Here is a 19,963-nt window from a genome sequence, read left to right on the forward strand (position 1 = left end):
GAACCCGGGACCATCAGCTTCGTAGGCAGGGTCACTACCCACTAGGCCAAACCGGTCGTCAAAACAATTACAACAACAACAACAAACACATTAAAAAAATTGTCCACAGACGTCACAGCCAGCTACGCTGACCACAGTGTCCACCCGGCCGCCATCGGCCGCGTCCACGGGCTCGGGCCTGTCCCTGAAGGAGGGGCTCGTGGCCAGCTCCCCCGCGCCCGCCCCGCCGCTGCCCCGCGCGCGCTCCCGGACACAGATCGTGAGGGGAGTACCGCAAACCACCGTTTAAACCTACTTAGTCTCACTATAGATAGACACATTTTTTATCATAGATATGTCACTGCCGATTTAACACTTTTCCAGGCCGCACCATTCTGCAAGGTTTTCCCAAAAAAAAAACAATTATTCTCCAATTAATCCAGCTTTCATGATTCATTTCAAGACAAATCACATTTCCCGAAAGTCAAATCTAATATGAGCCTCAAATCGGAATACTAAAGTTAAAATTCTATTGGCGTGTATGTGGTCGATAAATCGTACTATGCCTGGAAAAGGGTTAAAGAACATAACGTTGTCTCGTTCTCTAAAGTATCATAAAACATGGCGGCGTATTTGTTGGCGGCAACCAACAACACGCCCAGACCTGTTGATTGACTGGGCACAACTTTAGCGATTTTTTACATTGTCGTCACAATGTAAGAACTTCACTTTTGGAGTGTGTATGGTATTGACTAGTTCACGGGCTCTGTCTTGTCTCTCGCAGATCTGGGGCCCATTTCTCGAACGGTATTCGACTAACGAAATCAGTCCACGAACTGTCAAGTCCTATGGGTTTCCATGGCGACACGCTAATAATATTAGACTGACACCGTTCGAGAAATGGGCCCCTGGAGTCAAGCTCCCCCGCCCCCGGCCCCGGGCCACGCTCCAGAACATAGATAGTGAAGAAAATACCGCAAATCACCGTTTAAGCCACTAATTTTATATATAATGGACTAACTTCGTAACAACAAAATTTCGTGCACACACCAAAGAGAATTTTAAATAAAGGTGGATTGTCTAAGAAAACTTTGTAGCCACATTAATTTACTGACATCTTTCGACACATGATTTAAACTTTTAGAACGCCATTTGACTTTCATCTTTATTATTTCAATTTCTTAAATGTCAAGAAGTGGCGCCATCTACTCGAGCATAGGCCAAAGGTATGGCGGCATCTTTTCGAGCGATGGGAAGATGATAGTAAATTTACTGTGGCTACAAAGTTTACTCTGACAATCGACCTCTATTTCAAATTCGACACACAAATTACATCGAAATTGAGCCATTCACCGCTCTGGCCTCGTTGTGTGAATATGTACGTGTGTCAAAATAGTACATTACGATACAAGTGCGAAAAATAGGAAATTAGAAACGAGTGGCGATAAATTAAAACACGACCGACGGGAGTGTTTTAAATCGACACGATTTGCGAATTACCTATTCGCACATGTATCGTACAACGTTTTACAGTACATATGGCCTTTTAAATGTTCGCCACAGTAACGTAATATGCTAATTTTCGCACTAGTGCGGTAAAGTAGCACCATATGTACTGTAAAAAGCGTTAAAGTGCACCGAAAAAAGGTGTGAAATTGAAGAATGTTTTTTCTTTTAGTTAAATTTTGTTAGAAAGATGTTTTTTTATATTTTCGTTTTTTTTTATTTTCAAGCCATGATTGTATTTATCTCTAACTCTTAATATTTACCTGTACTCATTAATATTTTATGATACGTTTTTATTTTATTGCTTTTTATTATTTGTTTTTCTTTGCTTATTTTGTTTATATAATACCACCGTTAATAGTTTAAGTGTAATTATGAGCCAGTTTGTACCTTAACAATATTTGTGACAGTATTAATTGTTTTTTTATTAAATTATCATTCCATATCGCTTAAGCGGGAAGAATAGCTTTTTGAATCTAACGAAATAACGGTAATTTTTCTATGAAATTCCATTTCGGGAGAAAACGGTTCCCACTAACTAAATCTTAACAAATCACTTGTAACTTCATGAGAATACCTAAAAGGATAGACATTATGGCGTTTTCTATTCCTGCCTGCCTGCGCCTGCGCGAGATAGACTACCCGTCCCTCTCTAATTAATACAGTCAGAAACAGCGAGTAGCCTGTCTCGCGGACATACTGTTATTTCAAGTCTTTGGCTTAGTTAATATTAATTTTAAGCATACTTAGTTATTTTAGTGAATTTGATAATAGTATCAAAATGACTGTTTAACGTAGACCTATGACTGATGAAAGTTAATACATAATATGAATACGAAATCCAAAACAAGTGATATATACACGGTGTAACATGAGGTAACGAAAAGATTTTAACATTCCTGATCACATTTAGAGACTAAAATGTCATATAAACTTTTCTGGATGCCTAGTTTCCGAGTTAACACCAATTAAAAAAAAAATCTTATTGTAACTTAGTACAAAACGCCTTTTTAATGGCGATGATGCCATTATGGGGCGTAGTCAAATATCCTTATTGATAGATGTCAAAAAGTGACAAGTAACACTTAGCAAAAAAATAGGTTTTACAAAAAAAAAAGATCAAATTTCAATTTCAGTTACTGTTTTACAAATAGCTTTTACATTTCATGTCACCAGACATACAAAAAATCGAAAAAAAAATGTATTTTTTTTTTGTGAAATTGACCTAAACTCATATAAAAAAAAAACTTTTGGCCTCAGTAGTGGGTAGTTAAAATCTTTCGGGAACCTTTCGATAGAAGTCGATGTTACTTTTTTGATGGCTGATATTGCCATGTTTACCTGTTTATTGGTTTAAGACTCTGAATACGTTCCTGAATCATTTCCTTACTTGTTAAATCTCCAAATCAGAAAATACTCCATAGCAAAACGTCTCTTTGGAAGTAACGATAAATAACACAATCTAATTTAGTGCCTTAGATATAAATATGCGTAAATAAATATGATTATAATTCATAAGTTAATTTTTACTAAGTATTTTTTGTAAATGTTACCTTAAAGGTAAAGATAGCCATAAGAACTTAATTATAAACTTATAAATGCAATGTGCATTTTACTACTTAATTTTACACATATTAAATAGTTACTATAGTAACCACACAGAACGATAGACAAAGTTAGCGCCACTAAGACCAGTAGGGCTAAGATGGTCGGCTCTTTATCATTTGTCACCATGCCTGTCACGTTCTAACAAGTATGTAAGCGCGAAAGTGACGGGTATAGTGACAGGTGATAAAAATGGAACCACGCTGCCACTGCAGTGGTGGTAGATAAAAATGCGACAGTGCTTAGCCCGCAGAGTGTGATTTCATAACAAGCTGGTTTCATGTTTATAGTTGAAATTTTATTAAATGATTTTTTGGGCTTATACCTTCATCTGTTAAACAAAAGCTTTTGTTTATTTTATGGAAAACAGTCAGTTCCCGTTTTCGGTATCACCGGAAAGCAACAATTACGTTTAAAAAGCAACTGTATCGTGATCGTGTTAAGGTTTACATTTATATAACAGCGCATTTGGGTGATGTGGAACAATCAGTCGCCCACATTACGAGGGAGTCAATAGCACTACATAAAAGTAACCTTTTGTGTAATAGATTAGGGGTTTAAGCCTAAAAAAACAACAGAAAATTCCAACTATACGCACGCACGCACAAAAGTACAAATAGCAGAATAACCAACCAATTGTCACTTACCGCCTAAGACACTTTTGTACCTACTTATTCTTTGCAAATAAATACAATCAATACATACACGACACGCACACATTAATAAATCGAGAATGTATGACTCAAATCTAAAGTGTGTATGAGTGCGTGCGAAATCGGGTTATTCCCACTAGTTACCACCAAGCTGTTACCAGTGATAACTACTGGGAATTTTTTCCCACCTTTTACCACTGGTAACTACTGGGAAAAAAATCCCAGTAGTTACCACTGGTAAAAGGTGGGATTTTTTTTTCCAGTAGTTACCACCACAATTTGGTGAGCATTCAATACTAATAAAAACAGTATAAATATAGAGTTCTTTAATCAATAATTAATGAAGTCGAATTAATTATAACTTAATTAGTTATTCGTTTCATTATAAGTCGATTACTGTTTCAGTAAACTGCCTTAAAAAAATCGGTTTTTGACTGATTTGTTTGTTCGTTCGCATAATTGTGACGTTATTTATTGAAAAGGACTTTATTGTCGATGGCGCTTACGAATCAAGCCAAGTTGGTGGTAACTATAGGGATTTTTTTCCCAGTAGTTACCAGTGGTAAAAGGTGGGAAAAAAATCCCAGTAGTTACCACTGGTAACAACTTGGTGGTAACTAGTGGGAATAACCCGCGAAATCTGCTTGGCATGAAGTCAACCTTGTCTTAGCGACCTTTCCTCTGTGGTATTAGATATGAAAATACATTTTTTATAATATTAATTAAGGTTAAATGTTTGTGATCGTCTGTCCGTCCATTTTGTGCAATCGTGTGTTATTTGTAACGTACGTGCCTTGAAAGGTATTTAGTTATTTATTATCAATCTATCTTGTATAGTTATTTTACACAAAATTAAACAAATAATTTTATCTTTTGTGTTTTATTATTTACTATACTATTACTATCACATTGGGTAGCTGTCATGATAGCTGTACCATTATTATAAATCAATAAATAAAAATGCTTGAAATTTTCCAGGTCACAAGTGATAAAAATGGAACCATGATACCGCTGCTGGTTGGTTTTAAGGATATAATTTCCATAAGTATATTTTAGTCCCCAATTTATTGTGATAATTAGCTGATTTACTATATTACTAGATTTTTTATAAAATTCAATATGTCATCAGATCATCCCAATAGCTGAGGATGTTCCCGGTTGTACGATTTCGTCCTCCTGGGACATTCTGTTATTTAGTTTTTAAAACAAAATGATTTCAAGTCGTTTTCCGTTAACAGTTTCGTTTCGAAGACTATTTAGCGAGTTTCCAGCTGATAGAAGCATCCCATTACCGCGCGCGCTTACTGGATTGCGAAGGATCTCAAAATGGTTTCAAGATGTTCTTTGGGTAACATTTTCGTTTCGAAGAATATTTAGCGAGTCTCCGGCTAACATAAGCATCCCGATGCTGCGCGCGCTTTATAACTGGGTTGCGAAGGATTTCAAAATGGTTTCAAGATGTTTTTTCGGTAACATTTTCGTTTCGAAGAATATTTAGCGAGTCTCCAGCTAACATAAGCATCCCGATGCTGCGCGCGCTTTATAACTGGGTTGCGAAGGATCTCAAAATGGTTTCAAGATGTTTTTCGGGTAACATTTTCGTTTCGAAGACTATTTAACGAGTCTCCGGCTGACATAAGCATCCTGTTGCTGCGCGCGCTTTATAACTGGGTTGCGAAGGACTCAAAATGGTTTCAAGATGTTTTTTGGGCAACATTTTCGTTTCGAAGGATATTTAGCGAGTCTCCGGCTGATATAAGCATACCGTTGCTGCTCACGCTTTATAACTGGGTTGCGAAGGATTTCAAAATGGTTTCAAGATGTTTTTTCGGTAACATTTTCGTTTCGAAGAATATTTAGCGAGTCTCCGGCTGACATAAGCATCCCGTTGCTGCGCGCGCCTTATAACTGGGTTGCGAAGGATCTCAAAATGGTTTCAAGTCGTTTTCCGTTAACAGTTTCGTTTCGAAGACTTTAGCGAGTCTCCGGCTGACATAAGCATCCCGTTGCTGCGCGCGCTTTATAACTGGGTTGGGAAGGATCTCAAAATGGTTTCAAGATGTTTTTCGGGTAACATTTTCGTTTCGAAGACTATTTAACGAGTCTCCGGCTGGCAGAAGCATCCCGTTGCCGCTCGCGACGTATAAGTCGGCTGCGAAGGGTCACACCCACACACACGTCTGGCGTCCTCCCCCCCTCGCGGTAGCAGCCGCCCCGGATTCACCATCAGATCCACCACGTAGTTAGCGCGGAGTAAGCCTGCAGGGTAGTTCTCTTCCTTCGTGTCAATTTCCTGAAATATTTACTTGTTAGCCCTCGAATTTATGTCTAAAGTCAAACCAAAATAAGTTTGCAGCGGCTTTGATAACCCAGCGGTGCACGGGTTATTTTAAACGTCAAACTTCTATGAAGTCAGTCTTAACACTTTTTATATTTTTTATTTATTGAATAAACAAACAATTTACAGTCTAGAATTTAATACAAGACCCATCGTAGGCAAAACCTTGAGGAGGTTTGTGTGCCGATGGGGAGTTCAGAGAAAAAAGAACAATACCTATATTAATGTCATATATCTAATAAAAATAAAAAAAAATATAGGATTCTTAGTATAAGTAGCTTGTGTCGTTTGATTTCAATAAGTGCATTTTAATAACTTTTTTATATGTTTACCATTTAAGTACTTTACACGAACATCTTCTGGCAAATCATTTAATATTTTAGGCAATATATATGTAATACTTGCAACCGTCTGGACTATCAAAATCGCTGCCAACTTATCTTGGTCTCACTCTAGTTGTACTGGGCCCAATATGCCTCCTTGCGGTACTCCCGTAGGATATGTGTAGGCTGACATGTAACTTCATTTGTTATATTATTCTTGCAACTTCCACACATTGCTGTAGATTAACTATTAAGAAAATTAATTAACCTGTCAGCTTTCAACCAATCGAACGCCTTTGGTATATCTAAAATTATTGTGACTGCTGTATCACATACATGGTACCTACACAGTCGGCGGCAAAAGTAGGTAAGGTCAGTTGTTTAAACTGACACACAAGCTTCCATTATCTTGGCAATAAAGATGTATTTAGATCATTTTTAACACCTCGCCCTTTTAGCTGTTGAATACATTTACTAGATGTGGAGAACCGCACATTATAGTCTGGAAAACTAATATTGTCAGTAGAAAAACTCAACGCTACGCGCCTACACTTTTTCAAATTTGTCGCCTTTTACTACTGACGGAAATGGCTTGCCAAACTATTTAGTCCAAAATTAACTCGTAAGTTTTAAAATTAAATCCAAAAAGATATAGGTACATAGAACTTGACTTATGGACAATAGATACAGTATTTTACGATCTACTTGACGCTTCCTTTAAGTATATCCGGTATATCTTTATTAATATTATTAAATACAAAAGCATCTCTTGTCTGTTAGGTACCTCTTCAGTTTAAGCCTTTATAAGGCATGTGGAATATATTTCGCACCTGATTTTGATCTTTATGTCAAAGTGATAGAGTTCAATTTTGCATAAATTGTGACACACTCATGCCTTATCTGGGTTAAGTCCCGCGGAAGAACAATGATAGTTTTTATCATGAGTATGCCTAAAATGGTCGGCTCTTTATCTTTTGTCACCATGCCTGTCACGTTCTAACAAGTATATAAGCGCAAAAGTGACAAGTGATAGAAATGGAACCATGCTGCCACCGCAGCGGCGGTATCATGGTCGCATTTTATCACTTGTCATGTCATGCGTCACTTTCGCACTTACATATTTGTTAGAGCGTGACAGGCATGATGACAGATGATAAAAGATCGGCCATCTTAGCCCTGCAGAAGTAGCTACTGTGGATATATTACCGGGTCCAGTTCAGGAACTGCGACTTCGCACCACGCATGCGCGCTGCTTCGCCTGTGTAGCGCACACGGCAGCCCGACGCGATCAGCCAACACCTATAGCATTTGAATGAATCAACTCGTTGTCATGGTAACGGTTACTGGGTCACTATATATCCTGGTTTTAAATACTTCACTGGCTCAGTGACCCAAACAGGATCTTGGCCTCTGACACAAGAGAGCGCCACTCTGTCATATCCTGCGCCACTTCGCGCCAATTGGGTATTCCGAGGGCGAACAGGTCTTTTAGGACTTCGTCACTCCAGCGATATCTAGGACGGCCAGACGGACGTTTTCCACCCGGGTGCCCCACATACGCTCTTCTCACAGCACGATCCTCTCCCATCCTCTCTAGGTGACCGAGCCAGCGGAGTTGTGTGGCCTCGATCTCGCCAATTATATTGGGCATTGCAACCAGCTCCTCTAGCTCCCTATTCTTCCTACGCCTCCGAGTTCCATCTTCATCTCGGATAGGTCCCAGAATCAGACACAGATTCCTGGTTTAAAATATGGCACTTAAATTAAAAAATCACTATTTCTGACTTTTTAAACATCAAACCAAATTGCACCCAAAGAACCGCTCGGCAACCCGGGCTCGGTGGCATGGGTCAAAATTTCCAAGTATATGACAATTTCCGAAGGTTTGTGGCGCCCTCTGGTCATCCCTGAAGTAGAACAGTATGGTTCGACCTAACCGAATGAAACTCAGGTAATTTAGGACCGGTTCAGGCATCTGTCGCGTAAACGAAGGACGCTGCGCTGGTTCGAGTCCAGCCCCGCTGGGGGTCTTGGTCGTTTTTCCTTTGTATATGACATTAATTTCGTCAAATTGCACCCGTCAAACCTGGGTATGCTGATTACCGTAGGCCATTTTCGGGGATAGCTGTTAGTCTATGCTGCCCTCCTAAGCCAAAATGCGGTAACTCAAAAACAAATGAACATGAAAAGTGCACTTTCATATTAAGATTTTGAAGTAAATATTTGCATTGAATTTATTTTAAAATAGGTAATGCTTTTTAGCTTAGCAGGGCAATAGGTCTGTGAATACACTGGATACTCCATTACACATGACATATAACTGCAGATACAGTTTGGATTCACAGGGTACAGTATGGGTGCCGCCTTACCCACCTTGTATAAAATTGCTCTCTCCAACGCGCCTCCGCAGCGGATCCATCCCAGGCCTATCACACAAGAATCCAGGTCATTCTGAAACATAAAACGGCCTTAGAGCGTCTGCTAGCTAGATGGGCGGATGCAGTAGCGGGTTAGCGGGTGGGGGGGAAAATAGTATGAACAATTGCTAACTGGCGCGGAAGCGTGCGACGTATTTTAGCTTTTTTTATACTAAGTCGGTGGCAAACAAGCATATGGCCCGCCTGATGGTGAGCAGTCTACGTAGCCTATGTAGGCCTGCAACTACAAGGAGAAGTTACATGCGGGTTGCCGACCCTAACACTCCGCACCCTGTTGAGCTCTGGCAACCTTACCGGCAGGAACACAACACTATGAGTAGTGCCTAGGTAATAAGGGTGATGAAATTTTGTCTAAATTACAAATATCTCAGTTCTGCAATGGAATTCCGCTTGGTGTCCATAGAACGAAATGAAGTACATAGAAATACCTATCCAATGACCTAACTCGATCGCATTTCTGTTGGTTTTAGGTCCAGGCTCCATACAAAGTTATCCATGGTTCTTTCGTCTACCTATAGTACCTATGCCACTTTTTTATGATGCAGGAGACAACCGACCAGAACAGGTGAATTGCAAGATGGTAAGCGATTACCATTGCCCTTGGACACCCGCAAAACCACAGGGTTTGTAAGGGTTTGAAGCTCTGGGAACAACACAGCACTACATACATACAGAGTAAGTAGCAGTGTTAGTACGGTTGTTGTTTTCTGTAAGATGGAGGTACCCCTGTTGCACTGCTCCAGATTCAAGCGTGATGATATTTCGCTGTGCTCTAGAATCACGTTTGTGACAGACTTACCATCAAGTCGGATAGGTGCAGGGCCACGGTGGGCATTGAACAGTCCTTCTCTTGGCTTGTTCCACACATCTGCTCCACCACAAATTCGGCTAGCAGCTCCGCTCTTTCCTTTAGCGACGTGGAAACTTCGTCGCATTTGTCTCGATATCTGTATATAAATGATTAAATTAAAATTTTTAAATCATTAAATGGATAAACTGACTTTTTAGTCAAGTACCGTCTTTAGGCAACGAAGCTTGCTGAGTTGCCTAAGTAAGGTACGAGATTGAAAAGCTTGATTATATCACTAAATAAATAAATAAATAAAATAAATAAATATTATAGGACATTATTACACAAATTGACTAAGTCCCACAGTAAGCTCAATAAGGCTTGTGTTCACTATTGTATACAATACTTTTTCTACACGTCATCTAAAATAAAACTTTTTCTACTATAAAACCTAAATAATTAATGAAAATTGGTAAGTATCTCAGTAGACAAAAATGTAGCATAATAGTTGCCCGTTTAAACTTATTTTCTATGGGAGCGCGGCGGCACGTGAGTAGTCAAATTCTTTATAGTTAACTACAGCGTATCGAAATGAATACCATAGTCGAGTTGGAAGCCCGTACATGAAAAGTACGCAACTATAGGTTGGTAGGTATGCGAAATCATAAATCAGCTCAGCCATTACAGTCGACGAATAGAAAAAGAACGTTTTAGCGCAGTGAATGCCACATTTAACCGTCTACAAAGCACTGTCACAGATGTTATTGGGGACTGGGTTGGCCAAAAATAGTCAACTGTCAAAGAAAGTATCCTACTCCTCATTTAAAGCTAAATCAGACGTAGGTATTCGTTTTTAAGCAGTAGCCGAGTTGTAGCGTTATGGTGTGCTGTCGGGAAGTATCCAGAATTGCGCAAATTTCACATGAAAAATTTCGGGAGCTTCTCACATTTTTTGTGTGGGGATCGAAATTTTCCGTTGGCTAAATGAAAGTTTCCTTAATTTCCCTGAATTTCCCGAGGACTTTTGCAACTTTTTTTTATACTTTCCGCAACTTGCATAAACACTAAATATTTAAGTATGTACCTATATTTACACTTGTACAGTGAGCTGCGAAATTGCATGGAGAAATTAATGAATGAATTCATTGATAACATTTTACGGCTCATGGTACACCTCAGGGGGTTTTCTGGAAAACATCGCTAATGATGCATTGGAGTAACTTCGAAAGCAGGGTAAGTAATTTTCAAAATGGAAATTATAATACCTATAGGTATCAACTAAAATCTAAGCACTTTCTACTGTAGCACTAGTAAGCACGATGCCTGGGTAAGCGTTGAAGTAACATAAATGTTGCTAAAATATGAAGTTCTGGTTTATAGTATTACCATTTTTATGATGCACCTTATTCATGACCGCCAGTTGCATTAACAGTATTGACACCCATATATTTATAAATATATGAGTATTTAGGTACTTTTTAGGGTTCCGTAGCCAAATGGCAAAAAACGGAACCCTTATAGATTCGTCATGTCCGTCTGTCTGTCCGATTATTTTTAGATTTTTAGAAAGATGACGAGCTTCATACCTCACTTCATAATGTGCGTCTTCTATCTCGATATATCGCAGAGATTTTGTTCTGAAATGAAATGAAAACATTATACAAATTATAGGTGTATTTTTAAACGCCCATGTAGTTGCAGGCGTCCATAAGCTACGGTGACTGCTTGCCATCAGGCGGGCCGTATGCTTGTTTGCCACCGATGTGGTATAGAAAAAATGTGTTGGATAACCTACACAACTGGATAGTAGGTACTTATTTCGATTTTTGAACTTACGGATCGCTGAATCACATTCGCGTCCACCGACTACAAGGAAAGTTAAAATCCAAGTTCTACGATTGTCTACCTATCTCTATCTCACTGAATAAGACTAACAGAGACGAATACACTAATTTTGTAAAGTAGAGAGCGAGCGTTTGAATTTTTGTATTGAGCAGAGACGTCTGCTAGCAATATTAATTTTTTTTTTATAAAAAAAACTCAGTTCCGTTTAGATTCGAACTAGCAATCTTTGGAAACACCGGCGCCGGTCCGAACGCTCTGTCAAACTACGGCTACTACGAAAGTTGCGGAGCTACGGAAGTTTGCCAAACAAGTGCGAATTTTTCCATTCCGTCCTTTTGACACTTTTGTGGACACCTTGCCGAAACGGTAAATTTTACCTTTAATTTTAATCGCCAAACCAAAGCCGCTGCTGCAACACGTAGCCTCGTACGTTGATATCATCAGGGAGGGGCGATCGTATTCTTGTCGAGGAGGAAGTCATCATTGACGACGATCGTTTATCTCTATCTTACTGTATTGGATTAACAGAGACGGAGACAATAATTTCGATTTTAACTCACGGATCGCCAAACCAAAGCCGTTGCTGCAGCACGTATCTTCGTAAGTTGATATCATTGGGGAGCGGCGGCCGCATTCTCATCGAGGAGGAAGTCATCATCGACGACGATTGTCTATCTCTATCTTACTGTATTCGATTAACAGAGACGGAGACAATAATTTCGATTTTAACTCACGGGTCGCCAAACCAGAGCCGTTGCTGCAGCACGTATCCTCGTAAATTGATATCATCAGGGAGTGGCGGCCGCATTCTCATCGAGGAGGAAGTCATCATCGACGACGATTTACCGTGGACTGAAATAAGTTACTTATCAAGAGAAAAACATTTATTTTCAGGCATATATATAAGGTCGACAGAATTTTAGATAGCGTCAAGTGGGGACAGAGAGTTAACTTTAGCCATTTTTTTTTACTATGAACTAATCAAGCTATGTAACATAGTTGAACAATTGACCCTAAGACTTAAAACTACACTGCTGTTAGCCAAGTTCGTATTATTGACGGTACTTCAAAAGGAAAAATACGGTAGACCAGGTATCACTCACTCATTATGCAGAGAGCGTCCTGTTTTTTGGACTGCATGTGTTCTTTTTAAATAAATATTTTTCTTTTTCACTTGCACTTACACTGATGGTGTCCGATATCGACGCCAGAAGCGACCCCGGAGTCGGACACTGGGGGTTGGAACAGGGCGATGAACACGGCGTTCTCGTGAGGCGGCGGTTTGTCCATCAGGTGCCGGATGGTGGGGAACGGAGTGGACAGCCGCTTTTGGACGTAGAAACCTTCCTGCAAGTGTAGGTACATGGTTGGTAAACTTTTTGTGATCCTCATAGATTTTAAGCTTGTGGAAGTAGCTAAGGAATGGCTTTCAAATTAATCTTTTACAAACGCTCTTCTCGTCTTCAGGGGGCCTAGCTAAAATGACAATCGTTCGCAGATAAACGAAACGAAACGCTATCTGTCTCTATCGCATTAATATGGAAGACAGATAGAGAAAAAATAGCGTTTCAGTTCGTTTTCTGCAAACGTTTATCATCTTGTCTCTTCCTCGTATTGTCATCGTATGAAAGTACCAGATGATGATATACAGACCTGAGTAAAGTCATTTATATCTAATCGTCCTGTATAGGCCAGCTTAGCTGACGGATGGTGCCGGAAGATCGCCTCCAGGGCGGGCTCCCAGGCGCTCACCACGTATCTTGCTAAGCGGTTTTCGACCATACTGTAAAATAAATAGACCTTGTTTTCATGTAATCTTGGAACGCCCTTGATACCTAGGAAATGCGTTGAAATGAGTACCTAACTATAAATGTATCATTTATTATTATTAAGCCATTATGTCACTTGGGCAACTTACTAATGCACAGTGCCAAGATGCAGATAGACGTCCGCCCCTTCATCCGTCACGCTGGCTGTGATGAGTGTGCACAACGCCGTGTTAAACCCGACGTGCTTGATGTGCAAATTCGTTGACACCACCTAAATACATGTACTCAATATGGAATTTTGCTAAACATATATCGTGTCATTCACGATGACGTGACGCGTGCCTTAACTCGTAATATCAAGTTATTAAAAGTTAGATTCGACAAATCTGCGCGTCGTCGTGGATGACACGAACTATAATAAGCTCCTTGTTAATATCGACCAGCTAAACGTGTGTAATGTTGCCTGCGACTGCAAACTCTACATATTGCTGCTTCTCAACGATATATCATCAGGAAAAGCTGGACTGGAAATATTTATTAATAAGTTTTATTTATTTCCGTGGTTCTATTTATTGAATGTTGGACAAGTAAATGGAACTTGAAATGCAATGCAATATTATTCCAATTGGCTATTTACTATGGAACTCCGCAAAGAAACAGATTCAATAAATAAGTTAACCATAAAGAGCGTGAACTGTAAGACACACTACAGGAGCCCCTATTTATCAGCGCGAATGGTTAGAATCAAGTTTAAACTATCCAGACTCTCCAACGAGCAAAGGAGCGCGTGTGAACTGCTGTAGAAGCCATTATCTAAGGCACTACTGCGAAAAACGAAAATCGAAATTTATTTATCTGCCTGTCTGTCGCTCGATTATGCAAGAGAGATATAGAGCAGATAACGAATTTGGCATGGAGGGTCAATGTCAAGTTTAAGTTTTGTAATTAGGCCAACTGGTGGCAGACCTTTCAATAGCCTAGGTCCCTATTATAAACGCTGTACCTCCTCACCCTTACAGCGGGTGAACAATTCTTTTGCGACTGGCTCGACCATGAGACCATTTAGCACGTTGCAAGTCATCCTCTTCAAACTGGTGTCAATGCGTATTCTACTAGGTCTACTGTACCTCCTCGCTCTTGCAGCGGGTGAACAAGTCTTTTCCGACTGGCTCAACCATGAGACCGGTTAACATGTTGCAAGCCGTCTTCTTCAAACTGATGTCAATGCATATCCTACTCGGTCTACTGTACCTTGTCGCTCTTGCAGCGGGTGAACAAGTCTTTTGTGACCGGCTTGACCATGAGGCCGGTTAGCACGTTGCAAGTCATCTTCTTCAAACTGATGTCAATGCGTATTCTACTCGGCCTACTGTACCTCCTCGCCCTTGCAGCGGGTGAACAAGTCTTTGGAGATTGGTTCGACCATGAGACCGGTTAGCACATTGCATGCCATCTTCTTCAAACTGATGTCTATGCGCTGAAAGAATAAATGGGTCGAATAAATCTTACCAATGCTTATATTCTAGCTTAATTTTTAACAAGCGAACGATGCTATAGAATATGGGAAACTCTTTTTATGTTTTTAAAGTTAGCTAGAATATAAACTTAGGATAAATTTAAAAGTGGAAAAATTACTATTTCGGTTGAGACTTGATCCAGAGGCCGTGAGTTCAAGTCTCACCCAAGACATTTTTGCACTTTTAAATTTATCCCAAGTTTATATTCTAGCTAACTTTAAAACATAAAAAAAGAGTTTCCCATATTCTAATGCCCAAATCTGGCTAAGTAGGACACAACGTTCCGTTAGTGCGACTTATGGTGGTCACGACCCTCAGATATGAGGATTCAGCAGTTGTTTGAATAGAATAGAATAGAATAGAATAGAAATCTTTATTGCGAAATCATGGTACATAATAGTTGATTTTGTTATTGCTGTTTAGTTGTTGATTCAGAATTGGAGGACGTGTACCTGCAAGACGTTGAGCATCTCTTGAACGAAGTCGATATTGAGCATGGCCTTCATGCTCACGTGGTAAGTCTGGAGATTTATGTAGCACTGCACGGCCAGACGCTGTGCTTCGATTGGATTGTCTTTAACTGAAATACCAACATATTGAAATATGAGCACATATAGTTACGTTTAAAATCAAATATAGGTATAGATATGCAAGTTGCAAAAAGTTTCCAAAAACTGAATAGGTATCTGAAACTCCTGTAAAAAAAAAGAAAATGATTTATATTTTTGTAAAATCTCATTTTCAGTTCTAATAAAAAGAGAAGACAATTTTAGAAACTATCCGCCGGATTGTCTATCTTAAACCGACGCCAATTGTTTAAGACATTTGCCGGAAGGAATAAAAATCACATCACTCGCTTACCATTGTCCCATGCACTTGGGTGTGGGGTAGGCTTTGAACTTACACTTTTTGTTAATATTCCTCAGAGCCGCAAACGTCTTCGGCTCCACGAGACTGTACGCCGCCTTCGGGATCTTCAGACAGAGGGCAGCCAGAGCCCGCAGCGCATTCATCCTGATGTAGAACCACACCGCTGCATCGTCGCTTAGTATCGCTGTTGAGGACAAATGTCTACATGGTCATTGGAAACTTGTTCTATCTGTAAGCTACGTAATAGACCAGTTACTAAATTGAACATTTAAAGATAAAGAGAAAGATAGTTTATTATTCAAGTAGGCATATTACAATGCGCTTATGAACGTCAAATAAAGTTACACCGGCTCTAACCCTACACCTCTGACCCGAGAAGATTTAAACTTTGATTTAAGATTTGATTTTAATAATTAAACTCGATAGTAATAAATTGGAAGCGGTGGTGGCTGAGTGGTTCTGACGTCCGACTTTCGATCCGGAGGCCGCGGGTTAAAATCCAGGCTCGTACCAATGGGTTTTTCGGAACTAAAATTTTTTGTTATATTTAAGTCCTACCCATCTAAGGCAATGTTAAGAAAGTAATGTTTTACCACAAAGGGCCTCGATAATGTTGGTGTCGGACATCCGCACTGCAGAAGGCAACAGCTTGGTCATGTTGGCGACGCCCATCGCAGCGTCGGCAAGCAGACCCACGTTCGATCCCAGGAGTTGGTGGCAGAAGACCAGGTCTGTTCCCGTCTCGTATAGTGCCTGAAGATATACCAGGAGCGCTCAATTAAGTTGACACGCTTCTATTAGGCAAACTACGATTCACGCACACTTTTTTTGTCTAGCTTAGAACTGCTAATTCTAAAATTGGCCAATGGTTCCACAAAGATCTGATAAGGAATTATCATTTAAGAAGAAAGTCAAAGTAATTTCCCAATATGTAGGGTTTTCAAACGTGCTTGACCAACACTGTTCCTCACCAACGGAAGAAACAGCTGCTGAGGTAAATAAGCTTTCATGATACATAGGTCTACGGGGTCTACCTGCAAAACGGGGTCTACATACGTCTCTGCCGTTTGAAGAGAAGGATATCTTGGTGAGCACTGCCAAGCAGTGGGGCTTCATCGCCGGCAGCGCCATCTCCAAGTATGCCAGCAGCCGCAGAATACATCCAGATTGGTACAGATGAGACGCGTTCTCTTCGGTTTCGACGTAGTTTTTGAGAACGCTGAGCACCACCGCGTGAACGTCGCGGAACTCGTACGACTATTCAAATTATAATTTTTAGGGTCAGTTAGGGTTACTGATATGGCGCTGGAAGTTTCCAAAAGTTGTGAAATTTCTACAAAGGTATTTTCATTTTTAATTTTCATTTTCATTTTTAAACTAGAATTTCCTATGAAATTTTACAAAAAATTCGTAGAACACTCCAACTTTTAGGAAATTTGCCAGAATCTGTAGGCACTAGGCGTAAAATCGTACAATAACTGTTACTAATAATTATTAATAAGTTCAGTTGAGGAAAAATAATATTAACCTACATACCTCTAAAATATCACACAGATCCAACACCCCCGTGGAAGATCTAAAAGTCTTCTGCACGACTTCATCTTTGTACCGACATATCAGCTGGTCGACCGTCCTGAGCGCTGCATGTTGTATGGCCAGGTATTTGCTTTGCATGAGTGCTAGGACTGAAGGCCAACTGAATTGCTGGTTCTTGGTTACTTCTGAAGCACAGACCGGGTCGTCTAGTAGGTTGCTGAGGGTCTACGATAAAGTAAGTAATTGACGAATTAGTCAACATTTAAAGATTAAATATTTAAAGATTTTATCATAACGATTGAATCTGAGTACTTCGAGGGAGACGCAATTACAGTAATCTAATCAAGCCATATTTTGATGTTTTGAGTTATATGATTTAAAACCGTAAAAAAAAAAGAAATAGCAAAAGAGGTAGGAATAAAGTTAAAATGCCTTCAATCTAGAAACATTGTTTACTTGGACGGGCACATTAAGGAAACAAGCAGCTCGTTTGATCGCTTTTACGTCTGACATAAAGCGTACATAGCTAACTACTTCTACGAGACAAAAGGTGCCTAATTACTTCTACGAGGTCATATATATTTCTACAGAACGTGAAGACGTAACGGATATACCCAGGTTAGCGTGCTGACCTGATAAAAAATTTAGTACTTATGTAGATCATGTAGATGTGAGACATGCTATATTGCAAGTGCGTGTATGTATGTACGAGTAAGTATTCTAAAATTCCAAAGTGCTTGTCTTGTTAACAATAAAGAATATTTTGAATTAAATTGAAGACACACGCTTACGCACAGCACAGCAGCTTAGCACTGCTTACGTACCTGAAGGCAATTCTTCTGCACATCAGGGTCAAGACTGTTCTTCATCCTCGAGAAAAGGCTGCTCAGGATATTGGCCGAAACCAGTTGCTCGCAACCGAGCGGTTCTCTTGTCAGCTCTGACAGAACTAGTGATGCAAATTCTAGGACGAATACATCTTCAATCTGTAAGTTGAGTAGAAAATAAACAAAAAATAATCAGCAACTTCACTAGGGTTTTCTCCCGGGAAATACCGATCCCATAAAAGCTTTAGCACCTCAGCGCCGTCCATGGAACCCGTTTTGGAATACATATGACGTGATTACGAGATGTTTCTTCTTCGTTGGTAAGGGCGGCCGCTTCTGCGCGGTAACAAATAAGCATCGGTACGAGTGTACTTTGTAGATCATGCTGAGAATCTGACTTATTTATTGAGACTTACCTTCACCAACATGTACGCGATCTTCCTCAAGTTCTGCGGGTCTACCAGCACTTGCTCCGGGCCGCGCGGCAGTTGGCAGAGCTGCGCTAGAGCTTTTAGCGCGAACCTGGGGCAAACACAGATTCAGAACTAACTTCTAATTGGTAGTATGTTGGTAATACTTAACTTAATTATAACTTATAAGGAATTATGAGTTGTAGACACAAACGTAACAATATATAGGACAAAGTAAAAATAGCTCATTTACTTAATCGAATGACTTACATTTTCTAACTTTTTGAACCTGTATTTGCGAACCACAAACGTGGAAAAAGTAGGTACTTTTTTCCATGTTTGTGGTAACCTTAAGGGTATCTTACATGGACTTATGGGCTACGATGTTTAATATATAACCTATTATTGTGAAAGATGATGGCGACTACGGCAATCAATAATCAACAAAATAAGTAAGTATAAGGTAAGAGAAGGTTCAACATCACATGGGACGTAGACGCTTTACGTATCTTAGAACCAGAACCTCGTGAATGGTGGAAGGGTGTGTACTGTGTAGACTACGAAGAAGAAGAAAACGAACCTGCGAATATTTAGCTCACGGTGTTCTATGTGTGGTAAGATGTAGTGGATCGCGTTCAGATTGAATAGCACGTAGCGGTTCTGAATATCTTGAGCGGAAAACTTTGTAATAGCTCGAAGAGTCTGAAAGAAAGAAATTGTGGTTCGTAAGAAAGGAATAGGCGGAGGTGCGCAGGCCGAGCTCTAGGCAATTTGAAATTAGATAATGTACCATTATGTGTTGATATTTGTTCCCATTTGGAAAACTTGAGATGGAGACGGTATTTTCTCTTTTCAAAATGGAAATGTCCTATAGGTGTAATTTATAGTAAAAATTTCGAGTTCCCGAGAATTTCTAACATTTTGAAAATATCACGCAACTTGCAACTGCTTGGTTGGTGTTTATTAGAATTAAGCCTCTGCATGATCGGTAGCCAAGATTAATAGGTAAGTACCTATATACTATAACATCTGTAGGTAGCAATACACTTGTTAGATGGGTTTAGTTCAGAGTGGAACAACGATATGCAATAAAAAAAACTGTGAATATACAGGTAGGTTATGTTACCCATTGAACTATTATTACTACTACTACCTACGTATAGAACAGGCACAAAGAACCAGTATTTTGCGCCATGTGTTGTTGTTTTGACAACAAACCATAGAAGTGAAGCGTGAATTTCGCGACCTAAACTCGTAAGCGCCATGAATTCTACGGCGCTTACAACATTTTGGTCGCATGGTACTACAAGTCGTACTACGTCTACATGTTATAGTAATAACTCAATGATGTTACCTGACATAGTATCTCCGGTTCAATGGACTCCAAAAGCAGTATCGAAGTGTGAGCACTCTCTGGTGTTATCGTATACGCATGGAAGGTTAGGTCTTTTTTCTCCGCCGACCGATTATCTCTTTCCTTTTGCAACGGCTTTGCCATTATTTTGCAAAAGTCGACCCAAAATAAACACAAATTGAATCAGCGACGTGTCAAAACTG

The 19,963-nt window shown here is 39.8% G+C and overlaps 2 protein-coding genes and 1 long non-coding RNA gene across 4 annotated transcripts in view; 1 reads left to right on the forward strand and 2 right to left on the reverse strand.

Annotated features, from left to right (window-relative positions):
* LOC133519314 (uncharacterized) overlaps nt 1-4,101 on the reverse strand; it is a 277,736-nt gene extending 273,635 nt beyond the window's left edge. The window contains exon 1 of the long non-coding RNA XR_009799613.1: nt 3,758-4,101. This is a non-coding gene — a long non-coding RNA (uncharacterized LOC133519314). The remainder of the gene's footprint in view (nt 1-3,757) is intronic.
* The window catches only part of LOC133519287 (cholinesterase), a 25,820-nt gene extending 21,208 nt beyond the window's left edge, over nt 1-4,612 (forward strand). For both annotated transcript variants that reach the window (XM_061853304.1, XM_061853306.1), the window contains one exon: nt 110-4,612. In XM_061853304.1, coding sequence (XP_061709288.1) covers nt 110-289 — 180 coding nt within the window. In that variant the 3' untranslated portion in view covers nt 290-4,612. The remainder of the gene's footprint in view (nt 1-109) is intronic.
* Nucleotides 4,608-19,906, reverse strand: LOC133519288 (uncharacterized). Its single transcript, XM_061853307.1, has 19 exons — nt 19,761-19,906; nt 18,987-19,108; nt 18,413-18,518; nt 17,994-18,155; nt 17,170-17,394; nt 16,690-16,890; nt 16,227-16,386; nt 15,668-15,817; nt 15,216-15,343; nt 14,622-14,723; nt 13,396-13,517; nt 13,131-13,260; nt 12,662-12,824; nt 12,212-12,329; nt 11,219-11,269; nt 9,642-9,789; nt 8,778-8,855; nt 7,611-7,703; nt 4,608-6,036 (listed from the first exon to the last, which is right to left on the reverse strand). Exons 1-19 carry the CDS (start codon nt 19,902-19,904, stop codon nt 5,839-5,841), a joined length of 2,601 nt encoding a protein of 866 aa, XP_061709291.1. The 5' UTR covers nt 19,905-19,906; the 3' UTR covers nt 4,608-5,838.
* Between the last annotated feature and the right edge of the window lie 57 nt (nt 19,907-19,963).

Source organism: Cydia pomonella, chromosome 6 (genome assembly GCF_033807575.1).
Source record: "Cydia pomonella isolate Wapato2018A chromosome 6, ilCydPomo1, whole genome shotgun sequence".
Taxonomy (NCBI): domain Eukaryota; kingdom Metazoa; phylum Arthropoda; class Insecta; order Lepidoptera; family Tortricidae; genus Cydia; species Cydia pomonella.

What these genes read in the sequence shown, in the direction of transcription:
- LOC133519288 (XM_061853307.1), bottom strand. Translation starts at nt 19,904, where the DNA reads ATGGCAAAGCCGTTGCAAAAGGAAAGAGATAATCGGTCGGCGGAGAAA. An exon ending in GAGGAATATTAACAAAAAGT is followed by an intron (nt 15,344 to 15,667) that starts GTAAGTTCAAAG and finishes TTGGTATTTCAG; the next exon opens with TTAAAGACAATCCAATCGAA. An exon ending in CAGTTCCTGAACTGGACCCG is followed by an intron (nt 6,037 to 7,610) that starts GTAATATATCCA and finishes TAAATATTTCAG; the next exon opens with GAAATTGACACGAAGGAAGA.